This window comes from Scyliorhinus canicula, chromosome 2 (assembly GCF_902713615.1).
Source record: "Scyliorhinus canicula chromosome 2, sScyCan1.1, whole genome shotgun sequence".
In the NCBI taxonomy this organism is placed as follows: Eukaryota; Metazoa; Chordata; class Chondrichthyes; order Carcharhiniformes; family Scyliorhinidae; genus Scyliorhinus; species Scyliorhinus canicula.
In genome coordinates, this window is record NC_052147.1 from 8,720,201 (window position 1) to 8,743,853 (window position 23,653).

The following is a 23,653-nucleotide window of genomic DNA, read 5'->3' on the forward strand; positions in this document are numbered from 1 at the left end:
TCCCCTGTCTCCCCCCCAGTTCCCCTGTCTCCCCCCCAGTTCCCCTGTCTCCCCCCCAGTTCCCCTGTCTCCCCCCCAGTTCCCCTGTCTCCCCCCCAGTTCCCCTGTCTCCCCCCCAGTTCCCCTGTCTCCCCCCCAGTTCCCCTGTCTCCCCCCCAGTTCCCCTGTCTCCCCCCCAGTTCCCCTGTCTCCCCCCCAGTTCCCCTGTCTCCCCCCCAGTTCCCCTGTCTCCCCCCCAGTTCCCCTGTCTCCCCCCCAGTTCCCCTGTCTCCCCCCCAGTTCCCCTGTCTCCCCCCCCCCAGTTCCCCTGTCTCCCCCCCCCCCAGTTCCCCTGTCTCCCCCCCCCCCAGTTCCCCCGTCTCCCCCCCCAGTTCCCCCGTCTCCCCCCCCAGTTCCCCTGTCTCCCCCCCAGTTCCCCTGTCTCCCCCCCCAGTTCCCCTGTCTCCCCCCCCAGTTCCCCTGTCTCCCCCCCAGTTCCCCTGTCTCTCCCCCCCCCCCCAGTTCCCCTGTCTTCCCCCCCAGTTCCCGGACTTGTGAGAGGAAACCGGAGCCCCCGGAGGAAACCCACGCAGACATGGGGAGACTCCGCACAGACAGTGACCCAAGCCAGGAATCGAAACTGAGACCCATGCGATGTGAAGCAACAAAGCTAACCACTGTGCTACCATGCTGCCTGATTGTGGGTGTGGAAGGGTGTTGAAATAAGCAGACCCTGGTCGCCAATCCTCTTGGAACCCCGGTGTCACCGGGCCAAGACCCCAGATGAATATTCAGGTCCGAGAGTGACCTGTGAACCATCTGACTCGTGAGCTGAGAGAGTTTATGACCAAGTCACAGCTGGTCTCTGGCTTTGTTTCTGAAGACGCGATGTTGCATCAATTCCTGTACATCAGTCCGAGTCAGTACTGTGAGCAGAGTCTGAATGTTTAAAATAAATATCAAACGGGCAGAATAAAGAACGTGAACAGTGACTGCAATTCAGAAAGTCCTCCTCTGACTGTAAAGCACTTTGGGGGTAGACTGCAGGTGTGAGGGGTGCTATTGAAATCCAAGTATGTTTCTCTTACCTCTGCTCTTCTCCAGATGACCTGGGAGAGCTGCTACTCGGAGAGTCAAAGCTGGAGCTGCACCTGAAGGAAAACCCAATCAAACAAGGGGTCACTTCTCCAGATGCCAAGCCAAAGCTACTCGAAGTGAAGAAGCACCTAATAGCTGCACTCGACAGAGGCAACTTGAAGGTAATTGATCATTCATTATCGGGACATTAACTCTTGACACGGGTCTACCCTGACCCGACAATTGTTTCCAGCGTTTTCTGTGAAACATTTTTGACAGCAATTTTACCTGATAGATACGGTGTCAGCAGCAGGTCAACCAAATTCCCCTAACCCCAGGCTAGAAATCTCTTTCCAACTTCATTAATTCAAAAGAAGATTAAAATATTCAAGCTGCAGTCTTGAAGTTATGTTTTGTTTGCTGGAGGTGGTGTGGTGCTGTCCATGGAGGAGCATCGATAAGGTAGATAAATCGACATCTTTCCCCAAAGGTAGAGGAGTCTAGAACTTTCTAGAGGGCATAGGTTTAAGGTGAGAGGGGAGAGATACAAAAGAGACCAGAGGGGGAAATTTTTTCACACAGAGGGTGGTGAGCACCTGGAACGGGCGGCCAGAGGCAGTGGTAGAGGCGGGTACAATTTTGTCCTTAATGGGCAGGGTGGGTATAGAGGGATATGGGCCAAATGCGGGCAAGTGGGACGAGGTTAGTGATAGAAACTGGGCGGCATGGACAAGCTGGGCCGAAGGGCCTGTTTCCATGCTGTAAATATCTATGACTCTATGGGGGTGCTGTGCATTGTGGGGTATGGAGTGTAGCTGGTGTGAGCATTTAGTTTCACAGTTCCATTGTGTTTAGTGTTCTGACCTGAAGAGCCTTGAGGTTTCTTTTTTTTTATTCAAGTTTTTCAACAACAAATTTTCTCCCCACAGTTAAAGTAGACAAGGTACAAGACTGACCACCCTCTACCCCTTCGCCAGGAAATCAAGAAAGGGCTGGCACCGCCGAAAGAACCCCTGTACCGACCCCCTCAGGGCAAACTTAACCTTCTCCAGCTTGATAAACCCAGCCATGTCGCTGATCCAGGCCTCCAAACTCGGGGGCCGTGTGTCCCTCCACTGTAACAGAATCCTGCAGCGGGCTACTAGAGACGCAAAGGCCAGAATGCCGGCCTCTCTCGCCTCCTGCACTCCCGGCTCCGAAGCTACCCCAAAAATCGCGAGCCCCCAGCCCGGCCTGACCCTAGACCCGACCACTTCAGACAAAGTCCCCACCATCCCCTTCCAAAACCCCTCCAAGGCCGGACATGCCCAAAACATATGGGTGTGGTTCGCTGGGCCTCCCGAACACCTCCCGCACCTGTCTTCCCCTCCAAAGAATCGGCTCATCCTGGCCCCTGTCAGGTGCGCCCTATGCAGCACCTTCAGCTGAATTAAGCTGAGCCGTGCGCAAGAAGAGGACAAGTTCACCCTCCAGGGCGTCCGACCACGTTCCATCCTCAATCTCTTCCCCTAGCTCTTCCTCCCGCTTCGCTTTGAGCTCCTCCACTGAGGCCTCCTCCTCCTCCTCCTGCATCATCTGATAAATTGCCGAGATCTTCCCCTCACTGACCCATGTCCCCGAGAGCACCCTATCCTGCACCCCCCTTGGCGGCAGCCACGGAAACCCCGCCACCTGCCGCTTAACAAATGCCCTGATCTGCATATACCTGAAAGCGTTCCCAGGGGGGAGGTTCCACTTCCCCTCCAGCTCCTCCAGAGTCGCGAACTTCCCATCAAGGAAGAGGTCCCCAATCTGTCTGATGCCTGCCCTGTGCCAGCTCCCAAATCCACCATCCATTCTCCCCGGTGCAAAACGGTGATTGCCCCGTATCGGGGCCCACACTGAGGTCTTCACTTCCCCCCTATGCCTCCTCCACTGCCCCCAGATTTTGAGGGACGCCACCACTACCGGACTCGTGGAGTACTTTGCCGGGGGGAGTGGAAGTGGGGCCGTCCAGACTCGTACCCACACAGGACGACACCTCCAATCTCTTCCATGCGTCACCCTCCCCCTCCATCACCCACTTGCGAATCATTGCCACATTCGCCGCCCAGTAATACCCACACAGGTTGGGCAACGCCAAACCTCCTACCTCCCTTCTTTGCTCCAAGAATACCCTCCTTACTCCCGGGGCCTTCCGCGCCCACACGAACCCGAGAATAGACTTATTCACCCTTTTGAAAAAAGCCTTTGGGATCAATATGGGGAGGCACTGGAAAAGAAACAAAAACCTTAGGAGCACCGTCATGTTAATCGACCCCCCCCCCCCCCCCCCCCCCCCCCCCAATGCAACACAACCACCAATCCCCCCTCCCAGTGCCGGCCCCGCCCCCAACTCCTCCGGCGCGGGAAGAAAGCCTGCGCTTCCATCCCGAACCTCGCACCCCCCCGACCCAACACGCGGGAAAAAGACTGGCACATGACCCAGCGGGACCTCAAACTGCTGCCCAACCCCCCAACCAGTGGGGAAAAAAACCCAAAAAGCGCCACGGTAAATAAATAACAGCCCCAAAAGACGAAAACTCAGAGCAACGAAAAGGCAACATCAAACACAGCCAATATAAGCAAAAGGATACGAAGGAGGACAGAGCCTCCAAACAATGTACATCTTTCCCCAGCCCCCCAGTCCTCAGTTCGAGTCCAATTTATCTGCCTGCACAAAAGCCCAGGCCTCCTCCGGAGAGTCAAAGTAGAGCTGGCGGTCCTTGTAAGTGACCCAGAGGCGAGCCGGCTGTAACAGGCCAAACTTCACCCCCTTCCTATGAAGCACTCCTTTCGCTCGATTGAAGCCAGCCCTTCTATTCGCCACGTCCCCCGCTCCAGTCCTGATAAATCCTAATGTCCGCATTCTCCCACCTGCTGCTCCTTTCCTTCGCCCATCTCAACACGCGCTCACGGTCGACCAAGCGGTGAAAGCGGACCAGCACCGCCCTGGGCGGCTCGCTCGGCCTGGGCTTCCGCAGCAGCACCCGATGGGCACCCTCCAGCTCCAGGGGTCCCCGGAACGACCCCGCACCCATCAACGAGTTCAGCATCAGGACCACGTAGGCCCCCAAATCCGAACCTTCCAGCCCCTCCGGGAGGCCCAAAATCCACAGGTTCTTCCGGCGGGAGCGGTTCTCCATCTCCTCCATCCTTCCCAACTATTTCTTGTGAAGCGCCTCGTGCGACTCCACCTTCACTGCCAGGCCCAGGAGCTCGTCCTCGCTCTCCGAAGCCTTTTGCTGCAGCTTTCGAATCTCCGCGGCCTGGGCCGTCTGAGTCGCCATGAGCTTGTCCAGCGAGACCTTAAACGGCTCCAGGATCTCAGCTTTTAGCTCCCTGAAGGAGCGCTGAAGCAGCTCCTGCTGCTCCCGCGCCCACTGCTGCCACGCTGCCGGTTCCCCGCCCGCCACCATCTTGTTTTTTCTGCCTCGCACCTTCTGCTGCATAGTCGACTTTTTGACCGCTCCACTTCTAGTCCAGCCCATCCACCGGCCGCTGAGCACAGTGGCTGCGTTCCCACCCGGGGAAAAGCCGAATCAGCGCCATTACGGGCCCTTAAAAGAGCCCGAAAGTCCAAAAATAGCGGGAGCTACCGAACGTGCGGCTTAGCTCTGCATCGCCGCAACCGGAAGTCCCATCCCAAATCTTTCACTGTTTCTGCGGGTCTGGTAACCAAGAAACATACCATTCCTGGGGGAAAATACTCCTCCAACATTCACCTATGCCTTTTCATAAAAATTCCATCCCGTATTGATTAAAAAAGAGCTCTTTTCTGTAACCTTAGGCAGGAGCTGCCTTGTGTGTGACCACTCACTCCATGGTGCACACCGGAAGCCCCGAGCCTTGAGGTTTCTTTAGGTTGCTTTGAAGATTCTGTGTAAATGCAGATGCCTAGTTTACTAGGAGGACTGTCACAGGGGACTAGTCAGTCAGAAGTAGAGGTGTTGAGAGTGTCTGGTGGATCTCGGATTTCACACATCAAAACATTTTTTAAAAATTCATTTACGGGATGTGGGTGTCACTGGTTAGGCCAGCATTTATTGCCCATCCCTAGTTGCCCTTCAGAAGATGGTGGTGAGTTGCTTTCTTGAACCACTGCAATCCTTGGGGTGTAGGTACACCCACTGTGCTGTGAGGGAGTTTGTGTTTGGAAGGTGCTACCTTTGTATGGTACACACGGCTGCCATTGTTCGTCGGTGGTGGAGGGTTTGAATGTTTGTGGAAGGGAGAGCAATCAAGCGGGGCTGCTTTGTGCTGGATGGTGTTGAGCTTCTTGAGTGTTGTTGGAGCTGCGCTCATCCAGGCAAGTGGAGAGTATTCCATCACACTCCTGACTTGTGCCTTGTAGATGGTGGACAGGCTTTGGAGGGTCAGGAGGTGAGTTACTCGCCATAGGATTCCTAGCCTTTGACCTGCCCTGTTAGCCACAGTATTAATGTGGCTAGTCCAGTTCAGTTTCTGTCAATGGTAACCCCCAGGATGCATTTAGACATGGACTTCTTCCATTATCTGAGTCGTCACGAATGTGCAGTCATGTGTGAACATCCCCACTTCTCCCCTTATGATGGAAGGGAGGTTATTGATGAAGCAGGTTGAAGATGATTGGGCCTAGGACACTACTCTGAGGAACTCCTGCAGTGATGTCCTGGAGCTGAGATGATTGACCTCCAAACACCGCAACCATCTTCCTTTGTGCCGGGTATGACTCCAGCCAGCGGAGAGTTTCCCCCTGATTCCTATTGACTCCAGTTTAGCTCCGGTTCCTTGAAACCATACTCTATCAAATGTTGCCTTGATGTCAGGGGCAGTCACACTCACTCTCATCTCTGGCATTCATCTCTTCTGTCCATGTTTGAACCAAGATCAGGAGCTGAGTGACCCTGGCGGAACCCAAACTGAGTGTCCGTGAGCAGGTTATCGTTGAGTAAGTGCTGCTTGATAGCACTGTTGATGGTTCCTTCCATCATTTTGCTGATGATGGAGAGTAAACTGATAGGATGTAATTGGCTGGGGTGGATTTGTCCTGTTTCTTGTGTACAGGACACACCTGGGATACTTTCCACATTACCAGGTAGATGCCAGTGTTATAGCTGTACTGGAACAGCTTGGTTAGGGGTGTGGCAAGTTCTGGAATACAAGCTTTCAGTGCTGTTTCCGGCATAGTGTCATGGTCCATAGCCGTTGCAGTATCTAGTGCCTTCAGCTGTTTCTTGTTATCACGTGGAGTGAATCGTATTGGCTGAAGACTGATATCTGCGATGCTGGGGACCTCCGGAGGAGACCGAGATGGATCATCCACTCAGCACTTCTGACTGAAGATTGTTGCAGATGGGCTCCTCCATCATTGAGGATGGGGATATTTGTGGAGCCTCCTCCTCCAGTGAGTTGTTTAATTGTCCACTACCATTCACTGCTGGATACGGCAGGACTGCAGAGCTTGGATCTGATGTGTTCATTGTGGAATCGCCTTGCTGTCTATTACTTGCTGCTTATGATGCTTGGTACACACGTAGTCCTGTGTTGTAGCTTCACCAGGTCGACACCTCATTTTTTGGTCTGCCCGGTGTTGCTCCTGGCACGCTGTCTTGCACTCTTCATTGAACCAGGGTTGAGCCCCTGGCTTGGTGGTAATAGTTGAGTGGGGTTATCCTGGGCCATGAGGCTGTAGATTGTGACTGAGTACACATGGACGCCCAGTCCTGAGTTGCTAGATCTGTTTGATTTAGCGCAGTGGTAGAGCCGCACAACATGTAGGAAAACAGGACATTGTCTCCAAAAGGACTGTGTGGTGGTCAGTGCTTCCTCTAAGTGGTGTTCAACATGGAGGAGGTATTGATTCATCAGCTAATGGTGGCCAGTACGCTGGCTGGTATGTGGTAATCGGGTTTAACCTGAAGCCATGAGGGCAACTCACTCTGTATACTTCTGCTGGAATGGTGTGTGGGACATTGATTCTGTGAGTATGACTGTCAGACTGTTGCTTTGATGTGGAGATCCTGGCGTTGGATTGGGGTGGGCACAGTAAGAAGACTTACAACACCAGGTTAAAGTCCAACAGGTTTGTTAAAGGGAGTTAGAGATGAAACTGAAGTGAGTCATTTAAACCTTTTTAATGTATCTTATTAATTGCTGCTGACCTCAGAAATTGGATTGTCCAGTCTGAAAGGCACAGGCCACATGATTACTGTGATTACATGTCAAAAGTGGCTGTAAAATTCTTTGGGATGTTACATTGATGGTCAGGAAGAGGGCACAAGTCAGGAGTGTAATGGAATACTAGCCACTTGCCTGGGTGAGTGCAGTTCCAAAAACACAAGAAGCTCGACACCATCCAGGACAAAGCGGGAAGCTTGATTGCTCCCCTTCCACAAACATTCAAACCCTCCACCAGCAATGCAAAGTAGCAGCCGTGTGTGCCATCTACAAGATGCACTGCAGTAATTCACCAAGGTTCCTTAGACAGCACCTTCCAAGCCCATGACTACCACCACCTAGAAGGACAAGAGCAGCAGACACATGGGAATACTGTCACATGCAAGTTCCCTTCCAAGCCCCACACCATCCTGATTTGGAAATGTATCGCCGTTCCTTCACTGTTGCTGGGTCAAAGTCTGGGAACTCAGTCCCTAATGGCACTGTGGCTGTACCTCCAGCACATGGACTGCTAGAAGGCAACTCATCACCTTCTGGGCAGCACGGTAGCATAGTGGTTAGCACAGTTGCTTCACAGCCCCTGGGCCAAAAGTTTGATTCCCGGCTTGGGTCACTGTGCGGAGTCTACCTGTTCTCCCCGTGTGGGTGTAGGTTTCCTCCGGGTGCTCCGGTTTCCTCCCACAGTCCAAAGATGGTGGATTGGACTTGGTTTCCAAAAAGGTTGGGTGGAGTATTGGGTTGTGAGGATGAGGTGGATGGGTAGGGTGCCCTTTCCAAGGCCCGGTGCAGCCTCGATAGGCCAAATGGCCTCCTTCGGCACTGTAAATTCCATGATTCTCAAGGGCAAATGGGGTGGGCAATAAATGCTGGCATAGCCAGCGACACCCGCAACCCATAAATGAATAAAAAATATATATAAATACAAGTCTTTTTAATCCTCATAACACCTGAACAAGCTTGTAATTTAATGCCCAGTCTTGGAGTTTAAATAATTATTTAAATTCCCTTGAACCAGCCTTGGTAATTGTGGCTGTAGATGATGATATTCCCCCACTCCCAGCCCTCCTCCATGTGCTTTCTGCTTCGAGGGGAAGTGGCTAGTCCACTCTGATGCATTAATAGAATCCTCATCTGCTCCCGGATGGCACAACACTTGTCTTTGGCTGTTGTACATTTGTAAATTTGTCTATTTTGCACATTACCTCCAATCTCAGTTCCCAGTTTGAGAAGCATTGTGTTCGTGTTTGTTCACGTGCTATTTGTTCTTTTGTCAGCAAGACTTTGCGCAGGAAACCAACTTGATTTTGGCCAAGTGTTACTACGTGGAGGGTGACCACACCCGAGCTCTCGCCCTGTATTCAAAGGTAGATCTCGACAAGTTGCAGTTGGTGGCAGTTCCTGCCTACAGGCTCAGAATCATCGCTGAATCTTATGCTACAAGAGGTGAGAATGCTTTCCTTATATAAACTTTGAACACTTTATTGGTCATGTTCTGAAAAACACAATAGTATTTCAACCTTCGGTGAAGTTATGTTATTAAACATAGTTGTGAAAAAGATTTGTAAGTAAGAATCACGCAAGACAACAGCTCTGAATTTAGAGCAGAAATAGTCAGATTTTGGGAGGTGGGGCGGAAGTGTTGGGAGACCCAGCCAAAAGAACCTGTCTCTGTCTGCACCTCTCACTGTCTCTCTCTCTCTCTCCACCTTCTCTCTCTCTATTTCTCTCTATCTCTCTCTCTGCCTTCTCTCAGCCTTTTCTCTCCCTCTCCACTCTCGGCCTTTTCTCTCTCACTCTCGGCCTTTTCTCTCTCACTCTCGGCCTTTTCTCTCTCACTCTCGGCCTTTTCTCTCTCACTCTCGGCCGTTTCTCTCTCACTCTCGGCCGTTTCTCTCTCACTCTCGGCCGTTTCTCTCTCACTCTCGGCCTTTTCTCTCTCGCTCTCGGCCTTTTCTCTCTCACTCTCGGCCTTTTCTCTCTCGCTCTCGGCCTTTTCTCTCTCACTCTCGGCCTTTTCTCTCTCGCTCTCGGCCTTTTCTCTCTCGCTCTCGGCCTTTTCTCTCGCTCTCGGCCTTTTCTCTCTCGCTCTCGGCCTTTTCTCTCTCGCTCTCGGCCTTTTCTCTCTCGCTCTCGGCCTTTTCTCTCGCTCTCGGCCTTTTCTCTCTCACTCTCGGCCTTTTCTCTCTCGCTCTCGGCCTTTTCTCTCTCGCTCTCGGCCTTTTCTCTCTCGCTCTCGGCCTTTTCTCTCTCGCTCTCGGCCTTTTCTCTCTCGCTCTCGGCCTTTTCTCTCTCGCTCTCGGCCTTTTCTCTCTCGCTCTCGGCCTTTTCTCTCTCGCTCTCGGCCTTTTCTCTCTCGCTCTCGGCCTTTTCTCCCTCTCGGCCTTTTCTCCCTCTCGGCCTTTTCTCCCTCTCGGCCTTTTCTCCCTCTCGGCCTTTTCTCCCTCTCGGCCTTTTCTCCCTCTCGGCCTTTTCTCCCTCTCGGCCTTTTCTCCCTCTCGGCCTTTTCTCCCTCTCGGCCTTTTCTCCCTCTCGTCCTTTTCTCCCTCTCGGCCTTTTCTCCCTCTCGGCCTTTTCTCCCTCTCGGCCTTTTCTCCCTCTCGGCCTTTTCTCCCTCTCGGCCTTTTCTCCCTCTCGGCCTTTTCTCCCTCTCGGCCTTTTCTCCCTCTCGGCCTTTTCTCCCTCTCGGCCTTTTCTCTCTCTCGGCCTTTTCTCCCTCTCGGCCTTTTCTCCCTCTCGGCCTTTTCTCCCTCTCGGCCTTTTCTCCCTCTCGGCCTTTTCTCCCTCTCGGCCTTTTCTCCCTCTCGGCCTTTTCTCCCTCTCGGCCTTTTCTCCCTCTCGGCCTTTTCTCTCTCTTTCTCTCTCTCTTTGCCCCCCCCTCCCCCCCTCCCCCCACTGCCTGCCCTCCTCCCACTGCCTGCCCTCCTCCCTCTCAGTCACACACTATCCTGACTTGGGAATATATTGACATACCTCCAATGTCGCTTAATTAAATATAACTCCTCTATTCAAGAAAGAGGAATAGAGAGCAGGAAACTACAGGTCAATTAGCCTCACGTCAGTCAGGAGGTTATAAAGGGCACTTTGAAAATCTGTAATTGGGCCAAGTCAACGTTATTTTGTGAAAGGATAATTGTGTTTTCTGAATTTATTAGAGCTCTTTGAGGAAGTAATAAGCAATGTGGATAAAGGGGAGCTCGATGATCTCTGTCCTTGGATTTCCAAAGGCTTTTGCCGTTGTGCTTCATCAAAGACTACTACACAAAATAAGAGCTCATGATTTTAGGGATAACATATTAGATGGGTAGAGGATTATTTAGCTAACACGAAACAATGTGGGGATTAATGAGTCAGTTTGGGCAGGGAGGATGTAGCGAGTGGAGTGCCGTGGGGTCCGTGCTGGAGCCTCAACTATTTACAATCTTTATCAAAGACTTGGACAAAGGGACTGAATGTCTGGTTTTTAAGTTTGATGTTGCCACCAAGGTAGGAAGGAGATGTGTCGGCATCAGGAAGCAGATGTGTCGGCATCAGGAAGCAGATGTGTCGGCATCAGGAAGCAGATGTGTCGGCATCAGGAAGGAGATGTGGCGGCATCAGGAAGGAAATGTGGCGGCATCAGGAAGGAGATGTGGCGGCATCAGGAAGGAGATGTGGCGGCATCAGGAAGGAGATGTGGCGGCGTCAGCAAGGAGATGTGGCGGCATCAGGAAGGAGCTGTGCCGGCATCAGGAAGGAGATGTGGCGGCATCAGGAAGGAGATGTGGCGGCATCAGGAAGGAGATGTGGCGGCATCAGGAAGGAGATGTGGCGGCATCAGGAAGGAGATGTGGCGGCATCAGGAAGGAGATGTGGCGGCATCAGGAAGGAGATGTGGCGGCATCAGGAAGGAGCTGTGCCGGCATCAGGAAGGAGATGTGGCGGCATCAGGAAGGAGATGTGGCGGCATCAGGAAGGAGATGTGGCGGCATCAGGAAGGAGATGTGGCGGCATCAGGAAGGAGATGTGGCGGCATCAGGAAGGAGATGTGGCGGCATCAGGAAGGAGATGTGGCGGCATCAGGAAGGAGATGTGGCGGCATCAGGAAGGAGATGTGCCGGCATCAGGAAGGAGATGTGCCGGCATCAGGAAGGAGATGTGCCGGCATCAGGAAGGAGATGTGCCGGCATCAGGAAGGAGATGTGCCGGCATCAGGAAGGAGATGTGCCGGCATCAGGAAGGAGATGTGCCGGCATCAGGAAGGAGATGTGCCGGCATCAGGAAGGAGATGTGCCGGCATCAGGAAGGAGATGTGCCGGCATCAGGAAGGAGCTGTGCCGGCATCAGGAAGGAGCTGTGCCGGCATCAGGAAGGAGCTGTGCCGGCATCAGGAAGGAGATGTGCCGGCATCAGGAAGGAGATGTGCAGGCATCAGGAAGGAGATGTGCCGGCATCAGGAAGGAGATGTGCCGGCATCAGGAAGGAGCTGTGCCGGCATCAGGAAGGAGATGTGCCGGCATCAGGAAGGAGATGTGCCGGCATCAGGAAGGAGATGTGCCGGCATCAGGAAGGAGATGTGCCGGCATCAGGAAGGAGATGTGCCGGCATCAGGAAGGAGATGTGCCGGCATCAGGAAGGAGATGTGCCGGCATCAGGAAGGAGCTGTGCCGGCATCAGGAAGGTGCTGTGCCGGCATCAGGAAGGTGCTGTGCCGGCATCAGGAAGGAGCTGGGCCGGCATCAGGAAGGAGCTGTGCCGGCATCAGGAAGGAGCTGTGCCGGCATCAGGAAGGAGCTGTGCCGGCATCAGGAAGGAGCTGTGCCGGCATCAGGAAGGAGCTGTGCCGGCATCAGGAAGGAGCTGTGCCGGCATCAGGAAGGAGCTGTGCCGGCATCAGGACGGAGCTGTGCCGGCATCAGGACGGAGCTGTGCCGGCATCAGGACGGAGCTGTGTCGGCATCAGGAAGGAGCTGTGCCGGCATCAGGAAGGAGCTGTGCCGGCATCAGGAAGGAGCTGTGCCGGCATCAGGAAGGAGCTGTGCCGGCATCAGGAAGGAGCTGTGCCGGCATCAGGAAGGAGCTGTGCCGGCATCAGGAAGGAGCTGTGCCGGCATCAGGAAGGAGCTGTGCCGGCATCAGGAAGGAGCTGTGCCGGCATCAGGAAGGAGCTGTGCCGGCATCAGGAAGGAGCTGTGCCGGCATCAGGAAGGAGCTGTGCCGGCATCAGGAAGGAGCTGTGCCGGCATCAGGAAGGAGCTGTGCCGGCATCAGGAAGGAGCTGTGCCGGCATCAGGAAGGAGCTGTGCCGGCATCAGGAAGGAGCTGTGCCGGCATCAGGAAGGAGCTGTGCCGGCATCAGGAAGGAGCTGTGCCGGCATCAGGAAGGAGCTGTGCCGGCATCAGGAAGGAGCTGTGCCGGCATCAGGAAGGAGCTGTGCCGGCATCAGGAAGGAGCTGTGTCGGCATCAGGAGCTACAAGAAGATACAGGTGAGTCGGCAGAAATTTGGCAGATGGAGTATAATGTGGGGAAATGCTGAGTTAGAAAGCCTCTTAATTTTCAAGGCAGCCAACGTTATAGTTGGTAGACAGGAAAATAGGGTCAAGGGGCTGAATGGCCAAATCGCGCTCCTAATTCCGAAGTTTGTATCTTGACTCTTCATTTCAGATTCTTCAACTACTGGAAGCAATCTTGATTCCACCTACCCCAGTGCTTCCCAAACCTTATCTAGCTTTGACTCCATTTGAATGCTTTACACTTGGTCTGAGCTGAGTGGAAGGTGAGGCGAGGCTGGGTGAGTGGAGGAGTCGATTGGGTTGATGGGAAGATTTGCTGGAGGGAGGGGGAGAGCAGAGAGTGTTGCTGGGAGTCAGGATTGTGGGAAAGAGTTCAAATAGCAGAGGTGCAAGCACAGAAAACAATTTGGACTCCTACTGTTTTCCGCACACTGGGTGGCAGCGATGAGGCCTCTGAGCTCCTTTCATTTCGCCGTGCCCACTGGCAAAAAATACATTTAAAGAGGGCTCGCAGACAGTCCCAGAGCTCCGAGTTTCCGCTCCTCAATCGCCATTGCTGCCGTGGAGTTCGTGACCCCACTTGCTCGTCCTGGAATCCCACTGGGAGTCACAACCCTCAGTTTAGGAACTCTAACCTCCCCCGTCCCAACATTTCAAAATTTGGAAGGCTCTAGCCTTGTTATCTACACTGCTTTCACTGAAGTTTTCAAGCCGCCTTTCACATTTCCTTGCACAAATATCCTAGCGAAACAAAAGAAAAATAATCTGGAATAACTGGGAATACTCAGCTCGTCTGGCAGCATTTGTAGAGAGGGAAAGAGTGAATGCGTGGAATTTACCAGCTGTTTATGCCGGTGGGATATTTGGGTCCCACCGACGGTGCGTGGGTTTCCTGGCGACGAGGGGTGCAGTCAACAGGGAATGGCAGGATCTTGAAAAGCTGCCACCTGAAAACAGTATCGAGGTAATAGGACAGACGCTAGAGGAGAAGGAGAGAAACTAGCCCAAAGAAAAAAAACTAAATGGGGGCAGAGGTTAGCGTCTAAAACTGCTGAATATGGTGTGGAGTTCAGCAGGCTGTAAAGGGTCCATTTAAAAGATGCAGTGCTGTTCCTTGGGCTGGCGTTAAGCTCCCTTCGAACACTCGGGCAGATCAAGGACGGAAAGGTCTGAGTGGGATCAAGTTGGAGAATTGCAATGGAAGGTGACTGGAAACGCGAGTTCATCTTGCAGTCTGAGCAGAGCTGTTCTGCAAAGCAGTCACCCAGTCTGCACCTGACCTCCCCACTGTAGGGGAGAGAATGTTGTTGGCAGCAACGAGAATATAATGAATTGACAAAAATACAAGTAAATCGCTGATTGACTTGGGTATTGTTCTGGGCCTGGCACAGTGAGAAGTGTGGAGTTGAAAGGGCAGGAGTTCCTGCACTTGCATGGAAAGGGGCCACCAGGGTGTTGGGGGTGACTGAGGAGCAGACCAAGGTATCGCAGAGGGATTGGTCCCTTTGGAATGTTGAATGGGGAGGGAAGATGTGTTTGGAGGTGGCACTGTTGGAGGTGGCAATAGTGGAGGATGATCCATTACATATTCTAAGGCTGATGGGGTGGAATGTTACGGACAAGGGGAACCGTGTCGTGGTTCTGGTAGGGAGGGGAAGGGGTGAGAGTAGAATGCAGGAAATGGGAGTTGTTGCGGTTGTGGGACCCTGTCAATCATAGTGAGGAAAAAGGGAGACCGATTGGAGATGTTAGTTTGGGAAAGTGGATTGTCCAAACAGATAAGACTGAGAATCTGGTATAATCAAATAGCATCCTTCCAGAAAGAGGGATAGAACATAGAATTCCTGCAGTGCAGAAGGAGGCCATTCAGCCCATCACATCTGCAAAAGCCTCTGATAAAGCAACCTACCTAGGCTCACTCCCCTGTCCGGTCCCTCTAACCCCATAATCCCACCTAACCACATCTTTGGACTCTGTGGGGCAATGGCTAATCCATTTAACCGGCACAACTTTGTATTGTGGGAGGAAACCGGAGCACAAGGAGGAAACCCATGTAGACACGGGGAGAACCCAGGGCCGGAATTTAATCTGGGTCCCTGGTGCTGTGATGCAGCAGTGCTAACCACTGTGCCACCCCTATGTGAGGAAGTGCAGCCAAGGTGGTTGTGGGAGTCACTGGGCTTATAGTGAACATTGGTTGAATGTCATCTTTTGTGGCAATCAGCTGAGAAGTCAAGAGAGGGAATGGAAAAGTTAGCCATGGGCCTTGTACAGGCCAGAGAAGGGTGGAAGTTTATAACAAAGTTGATGACATTTTCCAGTTGCAGTTGAGAGCAGGAAGTGGCACTGATACAATCATCAATATACCTGAAAAAGAATTCAAGGAGGGGACATGAGCAAGAACGAGGAATGTTCCACATCCTATAAAAGTACAGGCATAGCTAAGATCCACGGGGATAAGTATAAAAATACCTTTTTTATTTTGAATAAGTGGGTGGAATTGAAAGAGTTGATCAAGGTGAGAACATGATTGGCTGGTTGGAAGAGTGATGATGCAGCCAGTGAATGGGTTGAATTCTTTATAAAGCTTGCCTCTGCATTTCCTATCATTTGGAGCCGCGAGGTTCACACGGTGCTCCAGTTGAGCTCTTACTAAGGTTACGTCGGTGTAACATTATCTCATGGCCTTTATTTTCTATGCTTTGATTTCGGTATTTTGTTAAACAGCTCTATTTAACTGAGATTACTATTATTCTGTACCTTCCAATCCCTGTGCTGGTGCGAGCATTGGGATTTGGGAGAGTTGATTGTAGAGAGTTCCGTGACTAATATTTGCTCCAAACATTTGAAATGTGACTTATTTTTGAATTCCCATTGTAAAGCATTTATTTACAATTGAAAGGGCTTTGAGGATGCTATTGTCTCATCTTGGGGTGCATCCAGTAGAACAGTCTGAGGGTGCTCTGTGGGCTCAAGTCAGCTATTAAACACAGCATCTGTCAGATGGAAGGATAGCTGCAAAGCTTCCTCTTTGCCAAGCTTTCCATTTAATACACGAACAGGTGCCGGAGTGTGGCGACTAGGAGATTTTCACAGTAACTTCATTGCAGTGTTAATGTAAGTGTACTTGTGACACTAATAAAGATTGTTATTATTAATAATAAAGATTATTATTAACTGTCTTAGTCTTTATCTTCTGATGAGCCATATTTAAAAAGTTTATTTATGGGTTGAGCGAATTGCTGGCACAGCCAACATTTATTGCTCACTCCTAGTTGGCCCATTGTGGCCCCAATCCTGGACGTGGATTGTTTTTTTTTTTGCGTGGAGTGGCTAGGACACTAGTTACAGGACCAGGGTGAAAGGCAGCAAAGGTGAGTCCAGTTGATTCCATTCAGAATCATACAGCACATGGTCAATTGTGATTGAGCCGACCCTTTCAACTCCCGTATAGGTACGGCACTTATACGGCTTAATAGAGCAACTGATGCCACTGATCTACTGCAGACTCATGTCTGTTAATAATGTGAAGAAGTTGTGGAATTGCCTCCAATTTTGGGATATTGAGTACAAAAATGAGGAGGTCATGTTGAACTTTTAAAAAATAATTTAGAGTACGCAATTATATTTTTTCAATTAAGGGGCAATTTTAGCGTGGCCAATGCACCTAACCTGCACATCTTTGGGCTGTGGGGTCAAACCCATGCAGACACGGGGAGAATGTGCAAACTTCACACAGACAGTAACCAGAGGCCGTGCTAACCACTGCCACCGTGCCGCCCAGTCATGTTGAACTTGTATAAGACATTATCTGGAGTACTGAGTCCAATTCTGGGCACCATACTTGAGGAAGGATGTGAAGACATTGGAGAGGGTACAGAGGAGATTCAGAAGAATTATTCCAGGGATAAAGATCGGTGTCTATATGGATAGATTGGAGAGGTTGGAACTGTTTTCCTTGGAGAAAAGAAGGCTGAGCGGAGACTTGTTAGAGGTATTCAAGATCCTGAGGGGTATGGACAGGGCAACTAGTGAGAAATTGTCCCCAAAAGACAGCTTCAAGAACTAGAGAGCATAGATTCAAAATAATTGGCAAAAGGAATAAACGTGATCTTTTTTTCGCTTATGCCCTGAGGGTGGGTGGAATGTGGAACAAACATCCTGAGAGGGTGATGGAGGCAAGTTCGATCGAGGTAATCACAAGGAAATTAGATTGCTATCTGAAAAGAAAGGATATGCAAGGTTACAGGGATAAGGCAGGGAAATAGGTCTAGGTAGAATGCTCTTTCAGAGAACCAGTGTAGATTTGATGGGCTGAATGGCCTCCGGCACTGTAAAGATTCTGAGATTCTAAACGGCTCCTTTCAACCTTCCTTTCTCCTCTGACGAATGTAAGAAATGGTTATACATGGTGTATTTTATATCTGTTGCAGCAATGGTATTAAAAGCCAGGGTTAAAAGTCAGCATGGTGGTGCAATGGATAGCTTGCTGCCTCACGACGCCGAGGTCCCAGGTTCGATCCCGGCTCTGGGTCACTGTCTATGTGGAGTTTGTACATTCTCCCCATGTCTGCATGGGTTTCGGCCCCACTACCTAAAGATGTGCAGGGTAGGTGGATTGGCCATGTTAAATTGCCCCTTAATTCGAAAAATGAATTGGGTACTCTAAATTTATTAAAAAGAAAAGCCTGGGTTAAGGTATATATTTGTTGCAGTAATATTACTAAAAACCTAAGTTAAGGTACCCAGACTGTGCATCTGCTAAAGCTGTCATTGAGGTGCTGTAAGAGTGAGTTAATCATTCATTCCAACCACTTACTTGATTACAGATAAAGGGCAAATGGAATAGTGTTTATATTTTGGATGGTTACCTGCAGTATAGATAATTTGAGGGATTGTATTTAGTCCAAGCTAAGAAGGTCATGAGGCATCTTAGTGGGACACAGATGATATAATTAATTGGAGGAGCCAGGTCTGCCTGTAGTGTGCAGTTTTGCCAAATGCTGTTGGGTTGAGTAGAAGGATCTGACAAGGCAGAGGTTTAAGGGTCCCTCTCCAAAGGTCTATCCTCAGGGCCACAAGTAAATCTGATTTTTTAACTTTAAGTGGCATTTGAAGTGCATTGGGGTTGCTTGGTTGGAATATTTATAGTGGGGTGGAAGGCATAAGTTAAAGTTTTTCCTTTTATTTTAAGAAATTTGTTAATTGCAGAGCTATCTATGTGATGTTAAGTTAATGTTTTTAAGACTACTTTAATGTATGAAATAGAGCTATAGGGAGCTGCTTAGTGTTAGTGAGCATCTGCAATATATTCTATGATCAAGTACTGGATTTTGTGCTGCATATTCCATCACATGAACTCCTGCCTGAATCCATCCCATCATCCCTCATTTCTACCTTTGATTCCCCAAATCCTTGCACTGCGCTGCCTTGCTGCACTAATACAAACTTTCAATTCCCTTTTCAAAGTTAGATAATCCACCTGCCGCCTTCCTGATTGTAACAACCCATTGTGTTTTTCAAAAAAGTTCCAATCTGCAGCCCCCAGTTCTCTTGCTAGGTTTCTTTTATTTTTCTGTTAACAGACGTAAACCACTTGAAATGATTAATGCAGGTTAATGAGGTACCATGCAGCAATAGGGTGCATCGGATAAACATTTTTGAATGCGGTGTTGTCGGAAGCAATGAACCTCTGTCTTTCCACCTTTCGTTCTTATTTTAGGATGCTCCTTAAAACCTACCTATTTAGCAAAGCGTTTTCACCAGTCCAAATATCTCCTTGTCTGGCTTTGTGTCTGATGTGCTCCATTAATACTCCTGGTTACCAAGTTAAAGACACTATAAACTGAAGTCACTGTATTTGTGTACAAACCCCTCACCTCGTGCTGGAAATTGACGTTCCGTTAATTTGCTCACAAAATATTTTCATTTTCATTCCAAACGCAAAAAGAAAACCCTGGGTGATGAGGTGATTTAGCACTAGCCTTTCATCCCTGCTGGGTTTCAGATCTTCCTTTGTGCATTAGCTGCGCAAACCAATTCTGATTAGTTTTAGTTGCCAAAGTTCCTGTTGGGCTTAGATGTATGGTTAGTAATAGAACATAGAACAGTACAGCACAGAACAGGCCCTTTGGCCCTCGATGTTGTGCCAAGCCTTGTCCGAAACCAAGATCAAGCTATCCCACTCCCTGTCATTCTGGTGTGCTCCATGTCCCTATCCAATAAGCGCTTGAAAGCTCCTCAAGTGTCCGACTCCATTATCACAGCAGGCAGTCCATTCCACACCCTAACCATTTTGAGTAAAGAACCTACCTCGGACATCCCTCCTATATCTCCCACCCTGAACCTTATAGTGATGCCCCCTTGAAACAGCTTTATCCACCCGAGGAAATAGTCGCTGAATGTCCACTCTATCTATCCCCCTCATCATCTTATAAACCTCTATTAAGTCACCTCTCATCCTCCTCCGCTCCAAAGAGAAAAGCCCTAGCTCCTTCAACCTTTCCTCATAAGACCTATCCTCCAAACCAGGCAGCATCCTGGTAAATCTCCTAATCTTAAAGACCAGAGGTTGTCAGCTACTGGAACTTAGGCCAGCAGTGGGGATGTTTGCTGATGATTACACAGTGTTCAGTATCATTCACAGCTTTGTTAGTTGTGAGAGCATTTCACAGCTGTTGTTTGCTGCTTGCTCCTGCTGGTGGCTGCAAATGCCTGGAGGCTGCTGTTGCTGTTTCCTTCCTTTTCTGCAGCCAGAAAGAGGGGCTATCTTTTCTAAGATACCTGGGTCCTGGAACACTGGGCTGAGGGGGACCAAAAAGTCCAGAAGGCAATCCGGTTTGAAGCAAGAAAACGCAGCGGGACCTGGTGCACGACATTGATCCAACTGGACTATCCGATGACGGTGTTAAAGAAAGGCTTTTGTAGATTGCTGTTGCTCTTGTTGCTGGTGTGGTGAGTGCTACGTGTAACAGGCAGATCACCGCAGGTTGATCACACTAGAAGTCGAGGATGTTCAAATGCACCTCGAGTGCCAGTGGAATATGTGGATTCCAGGGTTTGGTTCCGTGAGATTGGGCCGTGTGGGAGGGGCCTGCACACTCCTGGGTAGAGAATGGCACTGGTACGTGGAACAAGTTACACATTGATGGACAGATTATTTCTATGACAATGTTCGGGACATGATAACACATTCTCAGGCTTATCCTCTGTTTCTGTTGACGAATCTGCGAGGGGTGATATTTTTCTGTGAAAATGAGCTGATATAGTTTTGTATTGGTACCAAGATGGAACGGTGACGTTTCCTTGTTTAATGGTTAGTGTGATATCATAGAATCCCTACAGTGGAGAAGGAGGCCATTTGGCCCATTGAGTCTGCACCAGCGCTTGGGAAGAGCACACAACTTAAGCCCACACCTCCACTCTATCACCGTAACCCAGTCACCCCACCTTGACACTAAGGAGCAATTTAACATGGCCAATCCCCCTAATCTGCACATCTTTGGACTGAGGGGGAAAACCGGAGCACCCGGGGGGAATCCATGCAGACACTGGGAGAAAGTGCAAACTCCACACAGTCACCCGAGGCTGGGTTTGAACCCGGGTCCCTGGTGCTAACCACTGTGCTGCTCTGCCTCCCATAAGCTGGAGTTAGTTTCGTTGGAGCAGAAAGGGCTGAGGGGGAACCTGATTGAGGTGTATAAAATTATTTGGGGCATAGGGTGGATAGGAAGGAACCTTTCCGCTTAGCGGAGGGATCAATAACCTGGGGGCATAGATTTAATACAGGAGGCTTATAGAGATGAGGGAAACAAATTTCACCCAGAGGATGGTTAAAATCTGGAACTCTGTCTGAAAGAGTGGTTAAGGTGGGAACCCTCAACAATTAAGTATTTAAGTGAGCACTTGTAATGCCATAGCATGCAAGGCTACGGACCAGTGCTGGAAATGTGATTCGAGTAAATAGGTGCTGTTGGCCAGCACAGACACAATGGACTGAAGGGCCTCTTTCCATACTGTAAAAACTCTGACACAAGAGAATCTAACCATGTTCCCTTAATGTTCAACGGCATTGAAATGAAATGAAAATCGCTTATTGTCACAGGTAGGCTTCAAATGAAGTTACTGTGAAAAGCCCCTAGTCACCCCATTCCGGCACCTGTTCGGGGAGGCAGGAACGGGAACTGAACCGTGCTGTTGGCCTGCCTTGGTCTGCTTTCAAAGTCAGCTATTTAGCCCTGTGCTAAACCAGCCTCTTGCCATTGCTGAATCCTCCACTATCAACACCCTGGGGTTACCATTGATAAATACTGTGGCTGTAAGAGCAGGTTAGAGGCTGGGTGTTGTGCAGTGGCTAATGCACCTCCTGACTCCCTGAAGCCGTCTACCATCTGTAAGGCACAAGTCAGGAGCATGATGAAAGCCTCTCTAATTGCTTGGACGAGTGTAGCACAAACAAAACCATCCAAAACAATGAACCTGCTTGATCGGCACCCCATCTGTGTAGTCATGCTAGATTATATGCAGGTGGAGTGTATAATTGAAATTCCACCGGAGCACATAGATCCTCGTTAATATCGTGGTTAGTATCCTCGCCTGACATGCAGGAGACCAGGATTTCCTGACTGGGAGAAGTGATTGTCTATAACATTACTGACTGAAGAAGGTGATGTGCTTTGTAAGCAGCTCCAAATTAGTATACTGGTTCATCTCCCAGCCTGTCACGTGGGAGAAAGGTTCGATTCACCGGCTGGCAAAAATGAAACACTTGGTGCCTTGGTGCAAGGCCTCAATTATGACCTGTAGCTCCTATTTATAGACCTGGGAGGTTTCCATGCCTCCTCGCAGGAGTTGCCTGTCTTTTGCCAGGAGCTGATCAAAGTCTGGAACATGGTTGCTGCGCAATGGAGATTCCCCCGTCGGGAATAGCGGCATTGTCCAGAATCCGCACCTTCACCAGCATGGGTTCAGGTGGCTGGTGGAAAAGAGAGGACCTTGGCTTTGGAGTGTGGGACGTGCTGGATGGTGGAGAAGCAGGCTGAATGACACCGTAGCAACTTGCACGTTACCCAGCTTTCATCCACTGTTTTAAAACAGTGGATGCTCAGCTCTGACTACACTCAGTGCATCGAGGTAGCTCATTCATGCGATTGGCTCCCCTCTGAACTGAGCTCCTTGTTAGCCTACTCCTGGGCCTGACCAAGGTGGCTATTCATGGGCCCAGGCAACAGCCAGTTGAGGGGGGTCATCTGGCCTCGCTGTCTGCCCCTCCATGGCTAAGTTTGCACCTGGGTGTTCCTGGAGAGGGAGCAAGTGATGCCCAGTGGTACTGTTGAAGCCTCCTGCGACCTGTGGGCACTGCAGGTGCTCGAGTGCATCGTCAGCCCCTGAAAGAACATTTTAAGTTGATTTGGTAAGTCTTTAAAATTTTTGACTTTTGTCACAGTGCCCCTACCAGGGGCCGAGAGTTAATTTGTTAATTTATCCATTTGTTTAGATTTATTGGTTTTCAAAGAGTATAATGAAAGACTTGGTGAAACTGTATAATGTGGCTGTTTCCCCTTATGGGAGAGACTAGAGCTAGGGGACATGGTTTAAAAATAAAGGATTTTTCATTTAAGGCAGAGAAGAGTAAAATTATTTTCTCTTGGGGTTATAAGTCTGTGGAATTCTCTTCCCCAGAGAGCAGTAGAGGCAGAGTCGGTGAATATTTTTACGGTTGAGGTAGAGCCTTGATGAACAAGTTGAAGGGTGCAGTGGATAGACAGGAAAGTAGGGTTGAGATGACAATCACAGCCATGATCATATTGAATGGTGCAGCAGCCTCAAGGGGCAGAATGGGTAGTATGCCTGTTCATATGTGTTTGCATTTGAAAGTACAGTTGTAATATTGCATTCTGCAAATAAATATGGGACTGAATGAAGTTGATCTCGAGCATCCTTCATCAACTAGCTTTCTGCAATATAACTACCTTAAACGTTCACTCCCTCCACCATGGGCAAACACTGGCTGCAGTGTGTACCATCGACAAGATGCACTGCAGCACCTTGCAAAATGCCTTTTGACAGTGCCTTCCAAACCTATGACCTGTCTTACTTAGAAGGACAGGGGCAGCAGGTGCATGGGGATACCACCGCATGCAGGTTTCCCTCCAAGTCACACACCATCCATTCCCTCACTGCACTGGGTGGCCCACAGTACATGGACTGCAGCAGTTCATGAAGACGCCCCATGTCACCACTTTTTTGAGGACAATTAGGGTCAGGGTGGCACAGTGGTTAGCACTGCTGTCTCACAGCTCCAGGGACTCTGGTTCAATTCCGGCCTCGGGTTCAATTCCAGCCTTAGGTAACTGTGTGGAGTTTGCACGTTCTCCCCGTGTCTGCGTGGGTTTCCTCCGGGTGCTCCGGTTTCCTCCCACAGTCCAAAGATATGCAGCTTAGGAGGATTGGCTATGCTAAATTACCCTTACTGTCCAAAAAGATTAGGTGGGGTTACTGGGCTATGGAGGTAGGATGGAGGCATGGGCTTAAGTAGGGTGCTCTTTCCAAGGGCCGGTGCAGACTCGATGGGCCGAATGGCCACCTCCTGCACTGTAAAATCTATGATCTAATTAGGGATGTGCAATAAATGCTGACTTTGCCAGTGATGCTCTAACCCCAGGAACAAACCAAAGAGAAATTAACAGTATGAGGGTTGCTGTGGTAGGTGCTGCTGAGGCACATGGTTTGTCAGTGAATTGATTGGTGTGCATGATCTTATAAAAGCTGCTGGGTTTGTGTGGGATGAGTGGAAGGTGAGTTTTTGAAAGTGTTCATTGAGAAGATAGTTTTGTTGCTGCTGTTCTGCTTTCTTACCAGATGGGGGCGGCTGAGTACACATGACTGCATAGGGGATCACCTTCAGCGGAGGTGTGTGTGTCCGAGTGT

General features: G+C 50.1%; 1 protein-coding gene across 1 annotated transcript in view; it reads left to right on the top strand.

Moving 5' to 3' along the window:
• ttc7b (tetratricopeptide repeat domain 7B) overlaps nt 1-23,653 on the top strand; it is a 345,224-nt gene that overhangs the window by 5,530 nt on the left and 316,041 nt on the right. Inside the window, exons 2-3 of the mRNA XM_038790445.1 lie at nt 1,084-1,238; nt 8,508-8,676. Of these exons, the coding sequence (XP_038646373.1) occupies nt 1,084-1,238; nt 8,508-8,676 (324 nt within the window). The remainder of the gene's footprint in view (nt 1-1,083; nt 1,239-8,507; nt 8,677-23,653) is intronic.